At 45.2% G+C, this 18,556-nt stretch overlaps 1 protein-coding gene across 1 annotated transcript in view; it reads left to right on the plus strand.

The window, feature by feature from the left end:
* Positions 1–3,648: 3,648 nt before the first annotated feature.
* Positions 3,649–18,556, plus strand: part of LOC142265998 (uncharacterized) — a 36,669-nt gene continuing 21,761 nt past the window's right edge. The window contains exons 1-4 of the mRNA XM_075332302.1: positions 3,649–3,870; positions 3,952–4,075; positions 4,159–4,272; positions 7,346–8,757. Of these exons, the coding sequence (XP_075188417.1) occupies positions 3,649–3,870; positions 3,952–4,075; positions 4,159–4,272; positions 7,346–8,757 (1,872 nt within the window). The remainder of the gene's footprint in view (positions 3,871–3,951; positions 4,076–4,158; positions 4,273–7,345; positions 8,758–18,556) is intronic.

Consider the following 18,556-nt stretch of genomic DNA (forward strand, 5'->3'; position numbering starts at 1 on the left):
GTCTGCAAGTTCTCGGCCTTGTCTATGTTTAAAACGGGACCGCGTTTCAGGGTCTGAGTACCCCCTTTGTGCTCCAGTTTCCAGACGGTTCCCCGGTTCGGTACCGGCGAGCCACTATCCTGTCCCCGGTCCCTTACGGTTCCACCGAGCTGTCTTCCCGGCTCCTGCAGGCTGAGGCCACCGTCTGCCTCCTAGCCAGAGGTGACTGGGCTCCGAGCCAGACACCCGGAGTTAGACTGGGGCAGACTTGGGCACAGTCTGCCTCTGCACTTGTACTTCACTCCTCCACTCCTCAAACTAATCTGTTTTTCCTGCCTCAGGAGCTGTGAACTCCTCAGTGTTCATGGCCAACCACCTGGCTCTGCCCCCCTGGTGTGAACATCAAATCCTGAGGGAGGTGACTAGGGTTTTAAGGGTGGCTGATGACACCTTTTTAGGGCACGGGTGTTTGTGCAAGGGCCTACCTGTGACTACCTGGCTAGTCCAGGGCGTCACACTATCCTGGGGCCGTTGCTTGCAGCTGTAGAACCTCATTCTCAGCTCCGCTTCTGTGCGGGTTTCAAATGCAGCTCCCAGTCTCCTGAAAATGGTGGTCACTGATGTCCGGTCTGCTTCAGTCCACATCTCCACTTCTAGCTCGGCAGCATCGGTCAGCTGTCCCAGTACCACCGAGGCCCGCTGCCGCCCGTTTAAGGCATACATATCCAGAACGTTACAGATTTTCCTCTTAAATCCTTGCAGCGCATCTGATCGGCCGTCATACTGTGGGAGCCAGGCATACATACGGCAATGTTATCGGCATTATGGGGACAACTGCTTCAGGTCCCGGTGCCGCTGCCTCTTGCGACTGGAGCGGCGTACGATGCGCCATCATTACCCTGGTCGGGCGGAGGCAGCACCGCCACACTCCAATCGTCTGGAACCGACATCTCCGCGCGCCACCTTGGTCTTTTCGCAGCACTCCCTTGCTGACCGTGGCCCTCTGGGAACTTCCGGTTACGGCCTCACTGGGAAGACGAAGGGCGGGGCTTAGGCTTTGCATGCTTTCTTGGGGAAGATGGCGTTTTGGCGCGAAAAAATGCCAGAAAATGGCAGAATTGGCGGGAAACAGAATCTTGACTCGCAGTTTTCGGCTTTTAAGGCGCACGTCACCCAGGTAAGTGGGTCCTGCTCGTATCCTGTTCGTGACGCCAGGTTTTTCGAAAGTGTACCGCCCCCATTCCAGCGGCCGAGCCGCTCGGATCCAGAGCCGCGGTGGCTCAAGGGGTCTCCGGACCCAGGGGTTCGCGCGGACACTTGAATTAAAGAAGAGAGGGGGAGATATGTACAGGGGAGATGTGTAAGCTCGTGATGCCACCCACGGTGCGTGGTAATGGGGGAGACCACTGCTACTGTTGGGGAGCCCGGTGGCGATGGTGGAGCAGCAGGATGTTTAACCCCTCCATGGGTAGGGGGTTTGTGCCCCGGGGCCCGTTGGATTGTTGGTGATTGGGGTGCCATTGAGTAGAGGAAAAGGGGGCTTTCAGTGTACTCACTCAGTCCAGGAATAATAACACAGACAGCTTGTAAACCAGAATTCTGAGCACCACTGCAGCTTGGAGGGAGCACGCTTGGGTCCGTGCCCTTGGTGTTGCTGTAAGCCTGTGGCCTTTCCTTGGCACTTGATTTCCTCTAGTTGGACAGTTAAGCCTGCTTTACATGTTACGATTTCGCATACGATATCGTATGCGATCTTAACCGCCCCCATCGTATGTGCGGTACATTCAATTTGTTGAATGTGCCGCACAAACGATTAACCCCCATCACACTTCGAACGTCCACTTCCTGGAGTGGGAGGGACGTTCGGCGTCACATCGACGTCACGTGGCATCCGGCCAATAGAAGCGGAGGGGCTGAGATGAATGGTACGTAAATATCCCGCCCACCTCCTTCCTTCCGCATTGCTGGCCGGGAGCAGCTGGACGCAGGTAAGATCTGTTCATCATTCATCGTGTGCTACCCCGGGTACGATGAACAATCTGACGTTCAATTTTTAGGAATTGAACGACATGCATGTGATGAACGTTTTAAGGTTCAATCGCAATCGCACGTACCTGTCACACACTACAATGTACCTTACGATGCCGGATGTGCGTCACTTACGACGTGACCCCGCCGACACATCATAAGATATATTGTAGCGTGTAAAGCGGGCTTAAAGCATAAAACTTTTCGGATCCCGCTCACCCGTATGGCTAACGGAGTGAGCTTGCTCTCAGGGTTCACGCGTAGGATTTCTTTGGACTGTATTGGGAAAGTCCTATCCCATCGATGTGCTAGTACCCCGGTTTTGGAGTGGGTTGGGGATGAATCTTGAAGTCTTCACCACTGTCTGGCAAATTACCTGAACGCGTGAAGCTACTTCCCGGCCTAGGGTCCACATACCTCGTCATGCCCTGGCCCCTGCCCAGTGATGGCTCAAGGCTGCCGGCTGCCCTCCTCGGCAGTCCGTGCCCCTTGACATGTTCCCCTGCGACCTGGGTTCCAGCTCCTACCAGGCCCAGACCAACGTCTGCCACCTAGTAACTTCAGGAGCCCTGCTCCAGGCCGGTGACCTCTCCCTCTCAGAGAGTCACCTCCACCTCCTTCTCCTTCCACTTCCGTTTGACACTTTCTTCTAAGTGTCACTTTCTCACTTTCTCCTCACCAACACCCTATCTGGGCAGCCCTATTCCCTTCAGGCCCCCCAATGGTGTGTCTGGTGGGTACGGTATAAAGTGTTTCTAGGATTTTGATTGGCTAAGCTGTTAGCAACTCCAAAGGACCAGGATCCATAACGAAGGAGGTGTGGATACTGTAGAGAGGGGCAGATTGCACAACACCCTGTGACCTGATAGATCAGAGCCTCACATATGCTTTTTAGGGTTAATTGGGCAGTTCACGTCTCCACCCACATGCAGCCATAAACAGATCACTTCTGGGGGAGGGTGGGTTTTTTCCATTTTTTTTTTGCTTGTGCACACTACATCCGATCATTCTGTTGTTACCCCCAGTGCAAGCCGATCAAACCCTGCAGGTGACTCACACTGGGTTGAGCACCGAGCGTACCCGAGTACCGCGATACTCCGAGAGTGGTTTACATTCATAAAGCCCCCGAACTCTGAACTCGAACTTAGTGTTCTTGGAAAAGTCGGAGTTTGTACTGATAGCCAAAATTCAGTTTCACTCATCTCTAGTGGTATTTTTGCATCAATGGAGTTGAGTGAGGAATTGTTTTTTTCTTGATGAGCCAACATTTTCATTGATCCCATTCTAGGTACAATATGAATAATTGATCACTTTTCATTGTATTTATATGGCTATAAAATGATATCTCACCTCCCGTATCTGAATTAATTTTCCATATCATCTGCTCATCTCCTTCCCATTCAGGTCCTTATAATATCAAATCCTCTCAGTGGAGATCTTCTATATAACAGAATTCTCCTGATTGCCCCGTGAAGGATGGATATGGACAGGGACAAGATGGCGGAGAGGATATTACACCTCACCCTAGAGATCCTCTTCCGGCTTACTGGAGAGGTGAGAGATTCTGATGACGTCACATTACATCATTCTTATCTATGGGAATAACAGATGGACAGAACTGGAGAGGTGAGGACTCTGGAAATGTCTGTAGTGAGATTTATTACTGTGTCTCTCCATAACCAGGATTACACAGTAGTGAAGAAGACCTCTAGTGAGCGCTGTCAGAACCCTGTGTCTGAGGGATGGGGAAGACCCCTGAGCCCAATCACGGGGCCTCCACCTCACCCCCCGATACATGAGGGCATCAATGGGCAGAAGATCCTAGAACTCACCTACAAGATGATTGAGCTGCTGACTGGAGAGGTGACACTGCTGGGAATGCTGGGACATTATACAGTAACGCTATGAAGGGATCGGGGGTGACGGTATCATTGTATGTGTCAGGTTCCTATAAGGTGTCAGGACGTCACCATCTATTTCTCCATGGAGGAGTGGGAGTATTTAGAAGGACACAAAGATCTGTACAAGGACGTCATGATGGAGGATCCCCAGCCCCTCACATCACCAGGTAATAGACAGGACTAAATACACACGGCCTATAATTATCTGTAAGTAAGGAATGAATTCAGCCCTTGTATGTGTCTCCTCCAGGTCTATCCAGTAGGAGGACAACACCAGAGAGATGTCCCCGTCCTCTTCTCCCACAGGACTGTAAACAAGAAGATCCCGATGTTCCTCAGGATGTGTTTCCTCCAGATCTATCCAGTAAGAGATATCTACTCATGCACTTTCTGCACTAATTTTGTGTTTACATTTTTAGACTTTCTGCTCTGGGGTTTTTTTTAGCTGTATTTTCTTTTCTTCTTCTGCTTCTTCTGCTGTTTGTTTCTAGTGCCTTCTCTATGTTGTTATGAAGGCAACTCAAAGACCTGCAGAGGGTTCACGAATACTCTGTTTCCCCAAAAATACGACCTACACCAAAAATAAGCCCTAGCATGATTTTATGGGATTTTTGGAGAATGAAATATAAGCCCTACTCCAAAAATAAGCCATAGTTACAGTCAGGGCCAGCGTTAGGAGGAGTTAAACTGCGCAATTTCTCAGGAACCCAACTCTCTTCGGGTCCCCATCAGTTGTATTCTAAGGTTGATTGTTTAAGAACCTTTGATGACTTCAAAGTCATGTGACATGATGTAACCAAAGGTCTCATCATTGCAGGAGTCTAAATTGAACAGAATAAAGACTGGCATGCAGGACTGGTATTAAGGGAAAGGGAGAGCAAACTGGACAATTTCACAGAACCCCCATTCTACTAGGTCCCCCAGTGTTTATATACCGATTATAGGACTGCTTAAGGACCTTTTTAACATCACATCATGTGATATAAGGTCTCTTAATTACAGAAGTCTAAAAATAAAGAGGCGATAGGCTGGTGTGTGTGTGTGTGTGTGTGTGTGTGTGTGTTCATGCAAATTTTAACTAGCTTTGCCAAAATAGGCAGAGTTACAGCCGCACACTGAAATGCAAAGGTTTACAACTACCAAAAAAGATGTAATTAAATTATTGCTTTAGAGAGTGTGAATTACTGGCAAACTACCCTGGAAGGAATGGAGACACCTACAGAAGGAGATTTTACACCCTGATTCATCAAAGCAATTATGGCATAAACCACTTTGAAATTTCTCAAAAAAATGTGTGCAGCACAGAGTTTTAAAAAAAATTGTGCAACTTTTGGAGGTTTCACGCCAATTTTAACCAGCTTTGTCAAAATGGGCAGAGCTTGGCCAGAAGAAGGGTGTGATGCCACCGCTTCTCTAATTCATAACAAAATGCAGTGTTCCCTATGCCAGAAATCTCACTCCAATCCATGATGTAATTTTTCAGTGTCCATTGCCAGTCTTGATGAGTTGGAGCTCTAATGTTTATCTGCATAGACCGCAAGAACCTGCTACCGGATTGGTTACAAAGCCTAAGGATGGGCCATCAACGTTACAGTCCCGGAAAACCCCATTATACAGTGTGTCCACCCATATCCTGTCCACCGCCATTAACTTGAGAACGGCGGCAGCTTTAGGCATAAAAGTGTTTTCTGGGTATAGTAAACTAGCCATGCACTACGCAATGAAACCACCTATAGCGCCACCTGGTTGAAAACAACGGAGTTAGCATTTTTATTATGAAATTGGAACGAGATAGAGAAAAAACGTGAATTACAAAGTTGTAGGGCATACCTAGACACCACTTCTATGCCTATAGCTGCCGCCGTTCTCAAGTTAATTGCGGTGAACAGGATATGGGTGGACACACTGTATATCTGGCATCTGTAACTATTTTATTTTCGTCTTCGAAAAAACCCTCTTTGAAATTGTCTATGTTGTGGATCAATGTAACAAGGAGATGTTTGCAGGGTATGACAACTGTCATGGCGGCATCAGGATCTGTGGAAACTACACTCTGCCTGCTAACTTCTCTGATGTCTGTGAGCAGTGCAGGGAGATGCAGGTGTCAAACCACAGGCTTGGGCAGGCTAGTAAGAGTTATTCTCTGCTGAGCTGCTTGTTAATGTCTTTGATCACATGCTGTAAAGGGGAAAGTATCATTCGCTTCCCTTCTGTATATGCTGGCTGGACTATCTCATTAATGCCAACTATAGGTTACCTATACTTGTCTGGTGAGGTGTTGTGATCGAGATGTACGGGTTATTGTTGTGTACTATTGCTGTAAGCTGTTGTGGTGTTAAGCCTTGTTGTCTTTTTGTTGCTGCCTTCCAGCTCTTGCTTTTCTCCTTAGTCTCTCACTGTTTATTTCTGTGACTTTGCCATGTGTCCTGTCTGTCTTAATCTGTGTTTCCCGTCTTTCTTAATCTGTGTTTCCATCATACTCCTGCCCATTCCTTTCCCGGGGGGATAACAGATTAGATCTCTTCAGGAGACTAGTAAGGCACGGGACTCTGGCATCTCCATCTTCAGGGGTAATTCAGTGGTTAGGAATAGGTTAGTGTCCCCTAGCATGAGGGACAGTATAGGAGCCCCCTTTCCCTCATTATCCTGCAGTCACATTGTGACAATCAATCAGATTATTTACTATAGCACATTCCAGAGAACTGGTGCTAGAAATGGAAGATCCGCATTAACGAAGATGTAACTCTTAAGGCCGCTTTACACACAACGATATCGCTAGCGATCTCGTTAGCGATGTGACACGCCCAGATCATTGCTACGATTTGCCGATATCGCTCATAGGTCGATTTTTAGCAGTCACACGTACCCATCTCACAAACGACGCTACATCGTTCAGCGATATATTGTTTGACTATTGCGGTCGTGTGGACACCGTCACACAGCAATCCTCCCAACAATTTCGGCAATGACAGAGGCGTTTAATTGTGTCCGCCTTATCAACCATGCCTGCCAAATCAGAACGCAGTTGGTACCACCAATCAGAGCGGAGGAGGCATGGAGCATTGCTCGTAACGACACGCCCGCGTCGCTGATGACGGACACACTAACGATGTTGTTTGAAATGACGAACAATAGTTTAAAACTGAACGACGCGTCAACGATCAACTATTTTTGCTATTTTTAAGATCGTTCGGAGTCGCTCATAGGTGTCACACACCAACGACATCGCTAACGACGACGGAAGTACGTCACGAAAACCGTGACCCTGATGACATATCGTCAGATAAATCGTAGCGCGTAACGGGACCTGAAGATGTCAAAATTGGACAACAGATTCAGAATACATTTTTTCCTCATTTAATTTCTGATGTTATGGTTTAAAAAAATAAATTTGCTTTCAAGATATTAAAAACTAATAACATTGTATTTATTTTTAGGAGATTACTGTATTTTGAGTTCGTATGGAAATCTATTATCTTCAGAATTTGAAACAGACAATCAAAGTGTCACACATGATACATATGAAGAGCATGCTGTTGTCCCAGATATACCTCCAGTCCTTCCTCGGAAAGCTCTATCATCTAATCTTTTCAAACAAGTCCAAAATTCTGATTCATTACAGAATTGTCAGCAAAATAAAAGTTACAGTAGGGATGTGGAATATGAAACTGCTCCTACAAGGGAGAAACCATTTTCATGTCCAGAGTGTGGGAAATGTTTTATTCAGAAATCACAACTTGTTCAGCACCAAAGATCTCACACAGGGGAGAAGCCATTTTCATGTTCAGAATGTGGGAAAAGTTTTATTCGGAAATCAGCTCTGGTTAGACATCAAAGATCTCACACAGGGGAGAAGCCATTTTCATGTTCAGAGTGTGGGAAATGTTTTATTTGGAATTCAGAACTTGTTGACCATCAAAGATATCACACAGGGGAGAAGCCATTTTCATGTTCAGAGTGTGGGAAATGTTTTAGTCAGAAATCACACCGTTTTCAGCATCAAAGATCTCACACAGGGAAGAAGCCATTTTCATGTTCAGAATGTGGGAAATGGTTTAGTCAGAAAGCACAACTTTTTCAGCATCAAAGATCTCACACAGGGGAGAAGCCATTTTCATGTTCAGAATGTGGGAAATGTTTTATTCGGAAATCAGCTCTGGTTAGACATCAAAGATGTCACACAGGGGATAAGCCATTTTCATGTTCAGAGTGTGGGAAATGTTTTATTTGGAATTCAGAACTTTTTGCCCATCAAAGATCTCACACAGGGGAGAAGTCATTTTCATGTTCAGAGTGTGGGAAATGTTTTATTCAGAAATCATACCTTGTTAGACATCAGAAAAATCACACAGAGATTAAGCCGTTTTCATGTTCAGAATGTGGGAAATGTTTTATTCAGAAATCAGACCTTGTTAGACATCAGAACAATCACACAGGGGTGAAGCCATTTTCATGTTCAAAGTGTGGGAAATGTTTTAACTGGAAATCAGAACTTGTTGTACATCAAAGATGTCACACAGGGGAGAAGCCATTTTCATGTTCAGAATGTGGGAAATGTTTTATTCAGAAATCATACCTTGTTAGACATCAGAAAAATCACACAGAGATTAAGCCGTTTTCATGTTCAGAATGTGGGAAATGTTTTATTCAGAAATCAGATCTTGTTAGACATCAGAACAATCACACAGGGGTGAAGCCATTTTCATGTTCAAAGTGTGGGAAATGTTTTAACTGGAAATCAGAACTTGTTGTACATCAAAGATCTCATACAGGGGAGAAGCCATTTTCATGCCTGGAATGTGGTAAATGTTTTACTAGGAAATCAACTCTTATTGACCATGGAAAACTTCACACGGGATAAACCATTTTTATGTTCTGAATGTGGAAAATGTTATTCTCAGAAATCAGATCTCGTTAAACATCTGAAGAGGCAACACAGAGAAGGAACCTTTTTCATGTTGTGAATATTTGAAATGTTTAATTGGTAAATCAATTCTTGTCGACCATGAGAAAACCCACACAGTAGAGGAGCCATTCTTGCATTTGGAATTTGGCAAATGTTTTTATCATTACTCAGGTCCTGTTGTCAGATGAGTCACATGGGAGAAGGCATCATGATGTACTGTGAGTAAAAGGGTTTTATTGAAAACTCAATTGCTCAAGTAAGACTTCGTCAGGGAATGCACCATTTTCTTTCTTTTCAAACTTACTGTATTATTATGATTATAAGATGCACTTAGGTTTTAGAGGAGGAAAATAGGAAAAAAATTGTAGCAAAAAACGTAGTCATGATGCACTGTTATGGGGGGTGGGGAATCTGCTGCTGACACTGTTATGGGGGTAATATCCCCCAATTCTGTACTATTATCCCCCATCCCGAGGCCCTTCCAGTTATGTGTCTCTGATTTTGGTGCATATTTCGTTCTTCCTGGTATATATGTTCCTCATCTTTCTCCCATCCTGGTATATATGGCCTTCATCCTGGGCTCATCATGGTATATATGATCCCCATGCTGGTATATAAGGCCCTCACCCTGGTATACATGATCCTCATCCTGGTTTGTATACCTCTCATCTTGGTATATATTGCAATCATCCTAATATATATGATCCCCATCCTAAGCCCATTTCAGAATATATGTCCCTTATCTTGGTATAGATGATCCTAATCTTAGTATTTACAAGTAAAAATGGGCCCCCTTACCTCTTGGGCTGCAGGTGGCACCTGCCCCTGGCGTCATCCTGGTATAAATATCCCTCATCACACTGCAGAAATAAAAAAAAATGCTTATACTCACCATCCATCTGCTCCCCCAGTGTGTGGTGTTGTCTTTGATGTTGGCAAGTGAATTCAGTGTATAAGCGGCGCATCGCATGACATCACTGCCATGCACCTGCAGTTACACGCAGATATCAGCTGCCGGAATATTCACTGCTCCCTACACCTAGGATTATTGGCTTGGGGACAAGTGATTTATTAAAAAGAAGTAATAGTCACTGCTCCCCACGCCCATAATGCCACACACCCCTCGATTTTCGCTTCAGTGTCTAGAGGTAGACGGAATTATGGGAGTGAGGAGCAGTGAATATTCATTTTTGTTATTAGCAGGCACACTGCTGGTTCCTGCCTCCTGTGATTCACTCCTGCACTACCACTCCTCCAGCCACAGCCAGGAGCATTCGGACTATGAGACAACCCCCCTTCCTACACATTTTTTTTTGGGGGGAGGGGCGATGTGTCTTAAAGTACAAAAATTACAGGAATTGGTTAACAATTAGTAAAAGTAAAAAAAAGTACAATAGGCAAAATCACATATTCTAAAAGGGCAACAATTATTGTGAATCTGTCTGACCGCTTCCGGCACCACTCTCTTTCACTAAACTTCTCTTACATTTCAGAATAAAAAATGTCAAAAGTCACAAAATGTTTGAACAACTAAGGTGTGTTGCACAAAATGAGTGACTTTTACACAATAGTTTGTAGCACAATGTGTTTGATGACTTTCCCTTTAAATAGTGCTTATCATCACAAAATATATATCACGGGATCCTTTATCAAGAATGCCTCAAAAAAAAAACACAGAACTGCCGCTCAGAGAGAGCTGGAAATTACCTTGCTAGAGTTAGAGGCAGCAAACCAATCATATCCCACTATCCATCTTACCAAACGTATAACAGATATTACATTTCAACTACAAACTTTGTTGACAACAAAAACGGAGCGAGCACTAAGATGGACGCAAGCGACATACTACAAACTTTCCAATAAAATAAACTATTAGCAAGAAAACTTTGTGATTAGGAAAGGATTAACTCAGTATACACATTAAACAACAATCAGGGAAGCCAAACCTCCAAACCTCATAGAGTATACCAGTTATTTAATAACTTTTATCAATCTTTATATACCCAGCCAGCACCTGCTACCCCGAATGCGATAGATAGTGTCGCGGGCGGAGGGGCGCTTTCGGGTCCGGGGCTTCTGCTGCTGCTGCTCGGTGGCTCGAGCGGTGGGCCGGACCCGGGGACTCGAGCAGCGCTCCTCACCCGTGAGTGAAAAGGGATGGTTTGTTTGGGGAGATAGTTCGTGACACCACCCACGGGACGTGGTGATGATGGCTCCACCGCTGCTGGTGACGGGGATCCCGGGAGCGATGGTAGGGAGCAGCTAGGGTGTTGTCCCCTCCGTGGGTAGGGGTTGGTGTTCCCGGGGCCCGGGTGATGATACGGGACGGCTGGATAGCTGGGATGCAGGGTTGCAGAGGCAGCGCGGCACGGTGCTGGATGGCACTGTTGTACTCACTCAGAAAGTCACAAAGTCTCTGGTAAACCAAACTGCCGTATGGACGGGTCCCGCAGCCGGCTGCAGTGTCTTTGCTCTCCCCGGACAGGTGATGGTGGCTGTCTTTCCCTGCACCTGTGTAGAATGTGTTGACTCTGATGGTTTCCCAATGGTAGTCCGCTCCCCGGCGTATTGGTAACATAAGAGCCCTTTTGCCCGCAGGCTCTGGCCCTTGGATCTCTAGCCTGTGGCAGTGGCTGTATATTCTCACGGTGTGGACTGTTGCCTTCTAGCGGGACTTGGGTGTTAGGAAACCCCTGGGATTCCGGTCACTTTCGGATAGACTTTGCAAACCTAGTCGGGGTCCGATAGCCCTGCCTGTGTGCTTAACTTCACTCCGCTCCCCGGTTCGGTACCGGTGGGCCACCGCCCAACCCCGGTCCTACGGTTCCGCAGAGATCCGCTAACTCCTGCAGACGGCCACCACCATCTGCCGACCTTGCTGTCAGTGCCTGGGCTGCTACACAGGCACACGCAGACGTTTTACTCCTCTCACTTTCACCTCCAAAACGAATCTGACTCATTTTCCCGCTTCCAGGCCTGTGAACTCCTTGGTGGGTGGGGCCAACTGCCTGGCTCCACCCCACCTGGTGTGGACATCAGCCCCTGGAGGGAGGCAACAAGGTGACTGGTGTAACTGTCTAGGGAAGGTGGTGTGTGTGTGGTGTTATGTCTGTGACTACCTGGCTAGACCAGGGCATCACAATAGCTTTTTAAACTCCATAAATCTTCCTACCCTTACCTTGAATTTCTCAGCAACACTTTAAGCTAGAGTCACTAATGAAGAGTTCGAGGAAATGGTTAAAAAGTTAAAACCTCACAAAGCCCCCGGCCCGGATGGACTCTCAGCAGTTTATTATAAGAAATTCATTCACATTTTGAAATCCCATATTATAAACATATGTAATTACATGCTTGAAGGTAAAGCGATGCCCCTGGAATTTCTCTTAGCACATATAACTGTTTTACCAAAACCTAAAAAAAGACCCCCTGCAGGTGAAAAACTACAGGCTTATATCACTTTTGAATGTTGACCTGAAGCTCTTTACCTCTCTTTTGGCTAGTAGAATTAATCGAGGACTACAAGCACTTATACCTCCAGACCAAGTCGGACTCATCCCGTTTTGCCAGGCACCAGACAACATCCGTAAGAATCTCAATATAATTCAACATGCCAGTAAGTCCAAATCGTCAATACTCCTTCTCGCCCTTGATATAGAAAAAACCTTTACCTCGGTAATGTGGCCATACCTACAGTGCCTACAAGTAGTATTCAACCCCCTGCAGATTTAGCAGGTTTGATAAGATGCAAATAAGTTAGAGCCTGCAAACTTCAAACAAGAGCAGGATTTATTAACAGATGCATAAATCTTACAAACCAACAAGTTATGTTGTTCAGTTAAATGTTAATAAATTTTCAACATAAAAGTGTGGGTCAATTATTATTCAACCCCTAGGTTTAATATGTTGTGGAATAACCCTTGTTTGCAATTACAGCTAATAATCGTCTTTTATAAGACCTGATCAGGCTGGCACAGGTCTCTGGAGTTATCTTGGCCCACTTCTCCATGCAAATCTTCTCCAAGTTATCTAGGTTCTTTGGGTGTCTCATGTGGACTTTAATCTTGAGCTCCTTCCACAAGTTTTCAATTGGGTTAAGGTCAGGAGACTGACTAGGCCACTGCAACACCTTGATTTTTTCCCTCTTGAACCAGGCCTTGGTTTTCTTGGCTTTGTGCTTTGGGTCGTTGTCTTGTTGGAAGATGAAATGACGACCCATCTTAAGATCCTTGATGGAGGAGCGGAGGTTCTTGGCCAAAATCTCCAGGTAGGCTGTGCTATCCATCTTCCCATGGATGCGGACCAGATGGCCAGGCCCCTTGGCTGAGAAACAGCCCCACAGCATGATGCTGCCACCACCATGCTTGACTGTAGGGATGGTATTCTTGGGGTCGTATGCAGTGCCATCCAGTCTCCAAACGTCACGTGTGTGGTTGGCACCAAAGATCTCGATCTTGGTCTCATCAGACCAGAGAACCTTGAACCTGTCTCAGAGTCCTCCAAGTGATCATGAGCAAACTGTAGACGAGCCTTGACATGACGCTTTTAAAGTAAAGGTACCTTACGTGCTCGTCTGGAACAGAGACCATTGCGGTGGAGTACGTTACTTATGGTATTGACTGAAACCAATGTCCCCACTGCCATGAGATCTTCCCGGAGCTCCTTCCTTGTTGTCCTTGGGTTAGCCTTGACTCTTCGGACAAGCCTGGCCTCGGCACGGGTGGAAACTTTCAAAGGCTGTCCAGGCCGTGGAAGGCTAACAGTAGTTCCATAAGCCTTCCACTTCCGGATGATGCTGCCAACAGTGGAGACAGGTAGGCCCAACTCCTTGGAAAGGGTTTTGTACCCCTTGCCAGCCTTGTGACCCTCCACGATCTTGTCTCTGATGGCCTTGGAATGCTCCTTTGTCTTTCCCGTGTTGACCAAGTTTAAGTGCTGTTCACAAGTTTGGGGAGGGTCTTAATTAGTCAGAAAAGGCTGGAAAAATAGATAATTAATCCAAACATGTGAAGCTCATTATTCTTTGTGCCAGAAATACTTCTTAATACTTTAGGGGAACCAAACAGAATTCTTGTGGTTTGAGGGGTTGAATAATAAATGACCCTCTGAATAAACTTTTCACAATTTAAAAAAAAAAATAAAAAAATAAATAACATTCTTTTTTGCTGCAGTGCATTTCACACTTCCAGGCTGATCTACAGTCCAAATGTCACAATGCCAAGTTATTCCGAATGTGTAAACCTGCTAAATCTGCAGGGGGTTGAATACTACTTGTAGGCACTGTATATAGGGTGTTGGCTAGATTAGAGTTCACTGAGAACTTCATCCGAACTATACATGTTCTGTATGACAACCCCGCGGCGTACCTAAAACTCCCCACCACTAGCCCACAACCGATACGCATTGGACGGGGTACCAGACAGGGGTGTCCATTATCACCGGCCCTGTTTGCAATAGCGATGGGTGATTCAATAACTTGAAAACTATAGTAGCATACATTTTTTTTTCAAGAAATAGTTGATACCTGATTTTCTGATCCCATTTGGGGGAGATATTTTGATAATAGCATAATGTCATTGTATCAAGCAATGTAACCATATAATGCTTTGATTTATTTGTTAATGATTTGAATGACTCAATAAAAATCTGTTGAAACTAAAATAAATATTTACATGAAAAATTTGTAATAAGAAATTGATTTTGTAAGTCTATTTTCATTTATTTTGAGGTATTGCCTTATTTAACATAGTTGCCTAAATGGTCAGAAAAAGTGATGTCAAACCGAAGGTTATTTTCGGATTCAGTGCACCCAAAAACATAAGGATTACGTGGAAAAAAAACCCATCTCTTGAAAAAACATTTTTTGCAGACCTATGTTATGGATCCTTTTTCTACATTTAAAACAAAATATGCTCTCCTCATAATAAAAGCTTTTGAGAAAGGAATCTTAGGCGGGCTTTGCACACTACGACATCGCAGGTGCGATTTCGGTGGGGTCAAATCGAAAGTGACGCACATCCGGCGTCACTGGCGATGTTGTAGTGTGTAAAACCTTTTTCATACAATTAACGAGCGCAAAAGCGTCGTTATCGTATCATCGGTGTATGGTCCGACATTTCCATATATGCCGATGCAGCGACGGTACGATGTTGTTCCTCGTTCCTGCTGCATCACACATCGCTGTGTGCGAAGCCACAGGAGCGAGGAACATCTCCTACCTGCGTCCCGGCTGCAATGAGAGGAAGGAGGTGGGTGGGATGTTTACGTCCCGCTCACCTCCGCCCCTCCGCTGCTATTGGCCGCCTGCCGTGTGACGTCGCTATGACACTGCACGACCCGCCCCCTTAGTAAGGAGGCGGGTCGCCGGCCAGAGCGACGTCGCATGGCAGGTGAGTGCATGTGAAGCTGGCGTAGCGATAACATTCGCTACGCCAGCAATCACAAAAGATCGCCGTTGCGACAGGGGCGGGGAATATCGCGCTTGGCATCGCAAGCATTTGCTTGCGATGTCGCAGCGTGCAAAGTAGCCCTTAAAGAGAAGCAACCACGATCCAACATATTGTATAATGATTTAGAGCAGACATCAGTTGGATTGATTGTAATGTACGATAAGTTGTATTATTTTCCAGAATGTCACATTCTCATTTTTTATATAAAGAGGCCTCCAATAGCACTATACATCCCGCCTTGTCTGACTTACGTATAACCAAATAGTTGTTATTTTCTTGTTCATTTTCAGCATTAAATTGATTTTTTCTTAAATTATCTAATTTTTATTTTTATTGGAGGAGACATAACGGTGCAGAGCCAACTGGTCCTTTTCTATCATATTCTGGAACATGTGTAATGATGGTACGCGAGATGTTACTGGATAATAATGAGGGTTTGAGACCTTTGGTTTTACATCATGGTCCCCCACCAATTCTTCCAAATTACGATCCTCATCCAATTAGTTTAGCATTACAATGGCTTCTGTTCAGAGAAGAAGAATCCTTCAAATTCATTAAATGTTGTAAATTTATTACTAGAGTAATTCTGACCTGAAACATTTCTATCCTCAGCAAAAAAAATGCCACTGACAAAATTTAAGCCCCTATCCAGGACTTCAATCTGCTCAACCGATAAGACTGTGGGTGACAAAACCAAAACACTATGTCATGACAGCGCGTACAGACACTCAGCGTGCAATGTAACACGAGGGTAACAACGGGAATGGTAAAAAAAGGCCCTGATGATGGGGGGAGGGGACACCACCTGCAACTCACCTGAGTCTGTACCCTATGCTCCCTAACGTCTCTATACGGGTGCTTGCTCCCGTTATCATCATGTGCCTAGGCCTTCACTAAGCCTGGCTAGTGAGAAGGTCGGCGAGAGCAGTAGTCTCACCATTGCAATACTACAACACATAGGTAAATGAGACCGAGGGAAAATAGACACAAAAAGGAAACAGACTTCAAACTCTTCCAATGCAGCTAAACACCACAGCTGCAATAGTCACAACTCCTCAGCTTCTTCCAGAGACAGGCTCCTTCCAAAGAGGTCAGCATGGAATGAGAATCTATAACTGGCATCAGATGGTAAAATACATGACTTTTTATATTGAAGGGGAGTGGTCACAAAAGAGATGCACCTAAGCTTAAGGCTACAAAGCATAGCCAGATTGGAAAGCGTTTTTAACCCCTACAGCATTAAAACAAAGTAGATTGACTCAAATAATGTTGTAGACCTATGAACAATAAGGCGCTGTGACCTTCTGATCCCAGACTCACCAGAGGTCTCCTCAGAGCGGGACACACTCATGACACATTATCCATAAATTCATTCATAGTCAAGTTCATTTTTTCTTCTTCCGTATTGGAGATCTTCTCATATCCTTCTTATTGGTTCTCCTTTTTCTCTTTCTTTTTCTGAATCCTGAAATTCTCTGAATAACATATTAGAATGAACATTTTCTCTTTAAATTATCAGGATTACAGTCTGAAGATTCCAGATCTGTAGATCTTTGCAGCGTCCGTGCAATAGTTATTGTGAGAGGTTTTCTTTAAGATTTAGGCTATGTGCGCACGTTGCGTTTTTTCTTGCATTTCCGCAGCATTTTGAGCTGCAGTGTTTTAATGCAAAAATGCAGGTGTTTTGATTTCCAAGCAAATTCTATGGGAAATAGGCATATTCTGTGCGCACTACGCGTCCAAAAACGCAGCATTTTTTGTGACAAACATTTGTCAAAATCTCTGCGTTTGAAGAAGCAACATGTCAATTGTTTTGTGCGATTTGGCAGCGTTTTGGTGACATTGAAGTCAATGACAGTTGTGAAAACGCATCCAAAATCAAAAGTCAAGCAATTTACATGTATTTTTGGTGCTTTTTTGTCAAAATGTAAGCATGCGTTTTTAGCATTATAGTGAGGGCAAGAGGTTTCCTTTTTCCCTCACATGCAGCCCGACTTTAAAAAATGAGTCAAACAATAAGATAAATTTATTTTTAACATAAATATTAAATCTCAAGCTTTTTATGAAAATTATCATTATAGTGTATGATTTAAAGCATGATTTTTTTTTCATTTTTTTCCTAGTGTTTGAATGTTCAAACTTGATTTAGTAGTGTCTTTGTCTTGAAAACGCACCCCATTTTAAGCACTGAAAAAGCATGAAAAACGCGGTCAATATGCGGCAAAAACGCAAGAAAAACACATGCATTTTTCATGCGTTTTTCATGCATTTATGTGGTGAGAAAGAAATTTGACATTGACAAATTCTGCCAGAGGATGCGTTTTTTTCTGCAAGGTACAGGACTCAATGTGCGCACATGGCCTTACTTTTGTGAAAGAAGGTGTTTGCCCGACATTGCGCTATGAGCCAAATGTCTATCATGCTGCAGAGAAAGGCGGCAATCGCTCTTCCCCCTTTTGTCACGTGATAGTATTTTGAACACGCCCCTATCACGTGACAAAAAGGACGTCATCCCTGGAAGCAGCCCATACAGTCTAGCACTACCCTGAGCATAGTGTGACCGCTGGTGAGGTTTGCGCGCTCACGAGATTATGGGCGGGTACTTGCTGATAACAGTCACAGCCCCGCCCATAATCACTTGCCTGCGCACACGTCACCAGCGGTCACACTGCTCAATCCCCTGAGCCTGGCACTGGGCATGCGCGGGGATGGCTGGAGCAGTGGGCGGTGCATCAGATATGGAAAGGAGCAATGGGGGCGGCATACAGGACCAGGGGGCAAAATAACGGATGGCAGAGAGCCCGCGCCCGTGTCACATTTACAGTATCTGAATACAAAAAGGTACCACTTTATAAAGCCTTTATTTTGGTCTCACATGGGGCACAATAATCACAGGGACCTTTCTAGAATGCAGCCCAGGAGCTGCAGAGGGGGAATCTTTTAGTTTTTGGGCGAAATTTCTGCTGACAGGTTCCCTTTAACCTGTAATTTAAAGTTAATAAACACACATCCTCGTACACACACGGCTCCGCTCCGTACACCTCGTACACACACGGCTCCGCTCCGTACACCTCGTACACACGCGGCTCTGCTCCGTACACCTCGTACACACACGGCTCCGCTCCGTACACCTCGTACACACACGGCTCCGCTCCGTACACTTCGTACACACACGGCTCCGCTCCGTACACCTCGTACACACACGGCTCCGCTCCGTACACCTCGTACACACACGGCTCCGCTCCGTACACTTCGTACACACACGGCTCCGCTCCGTACACCTCGTACACACACGG

This window comes from Anomaloglossus baeobatrachus, unplaced genomic scaffold (assembly GCF_048569485.1).
Source record: "Anomaloglossus baeobatrachus isolate aAnoBae1 unplaced genomic scaffold, aAnoBae1.hap1 Scaffold_281, whole genome shotgun sequence".
Taxonomy (NCBI): Eukaryota; Metazoa; Chordata; class Amphibia; order Anura; family Aromobatidae; genus Anomaloglossus; species Anomaloglossus baeobatrachus.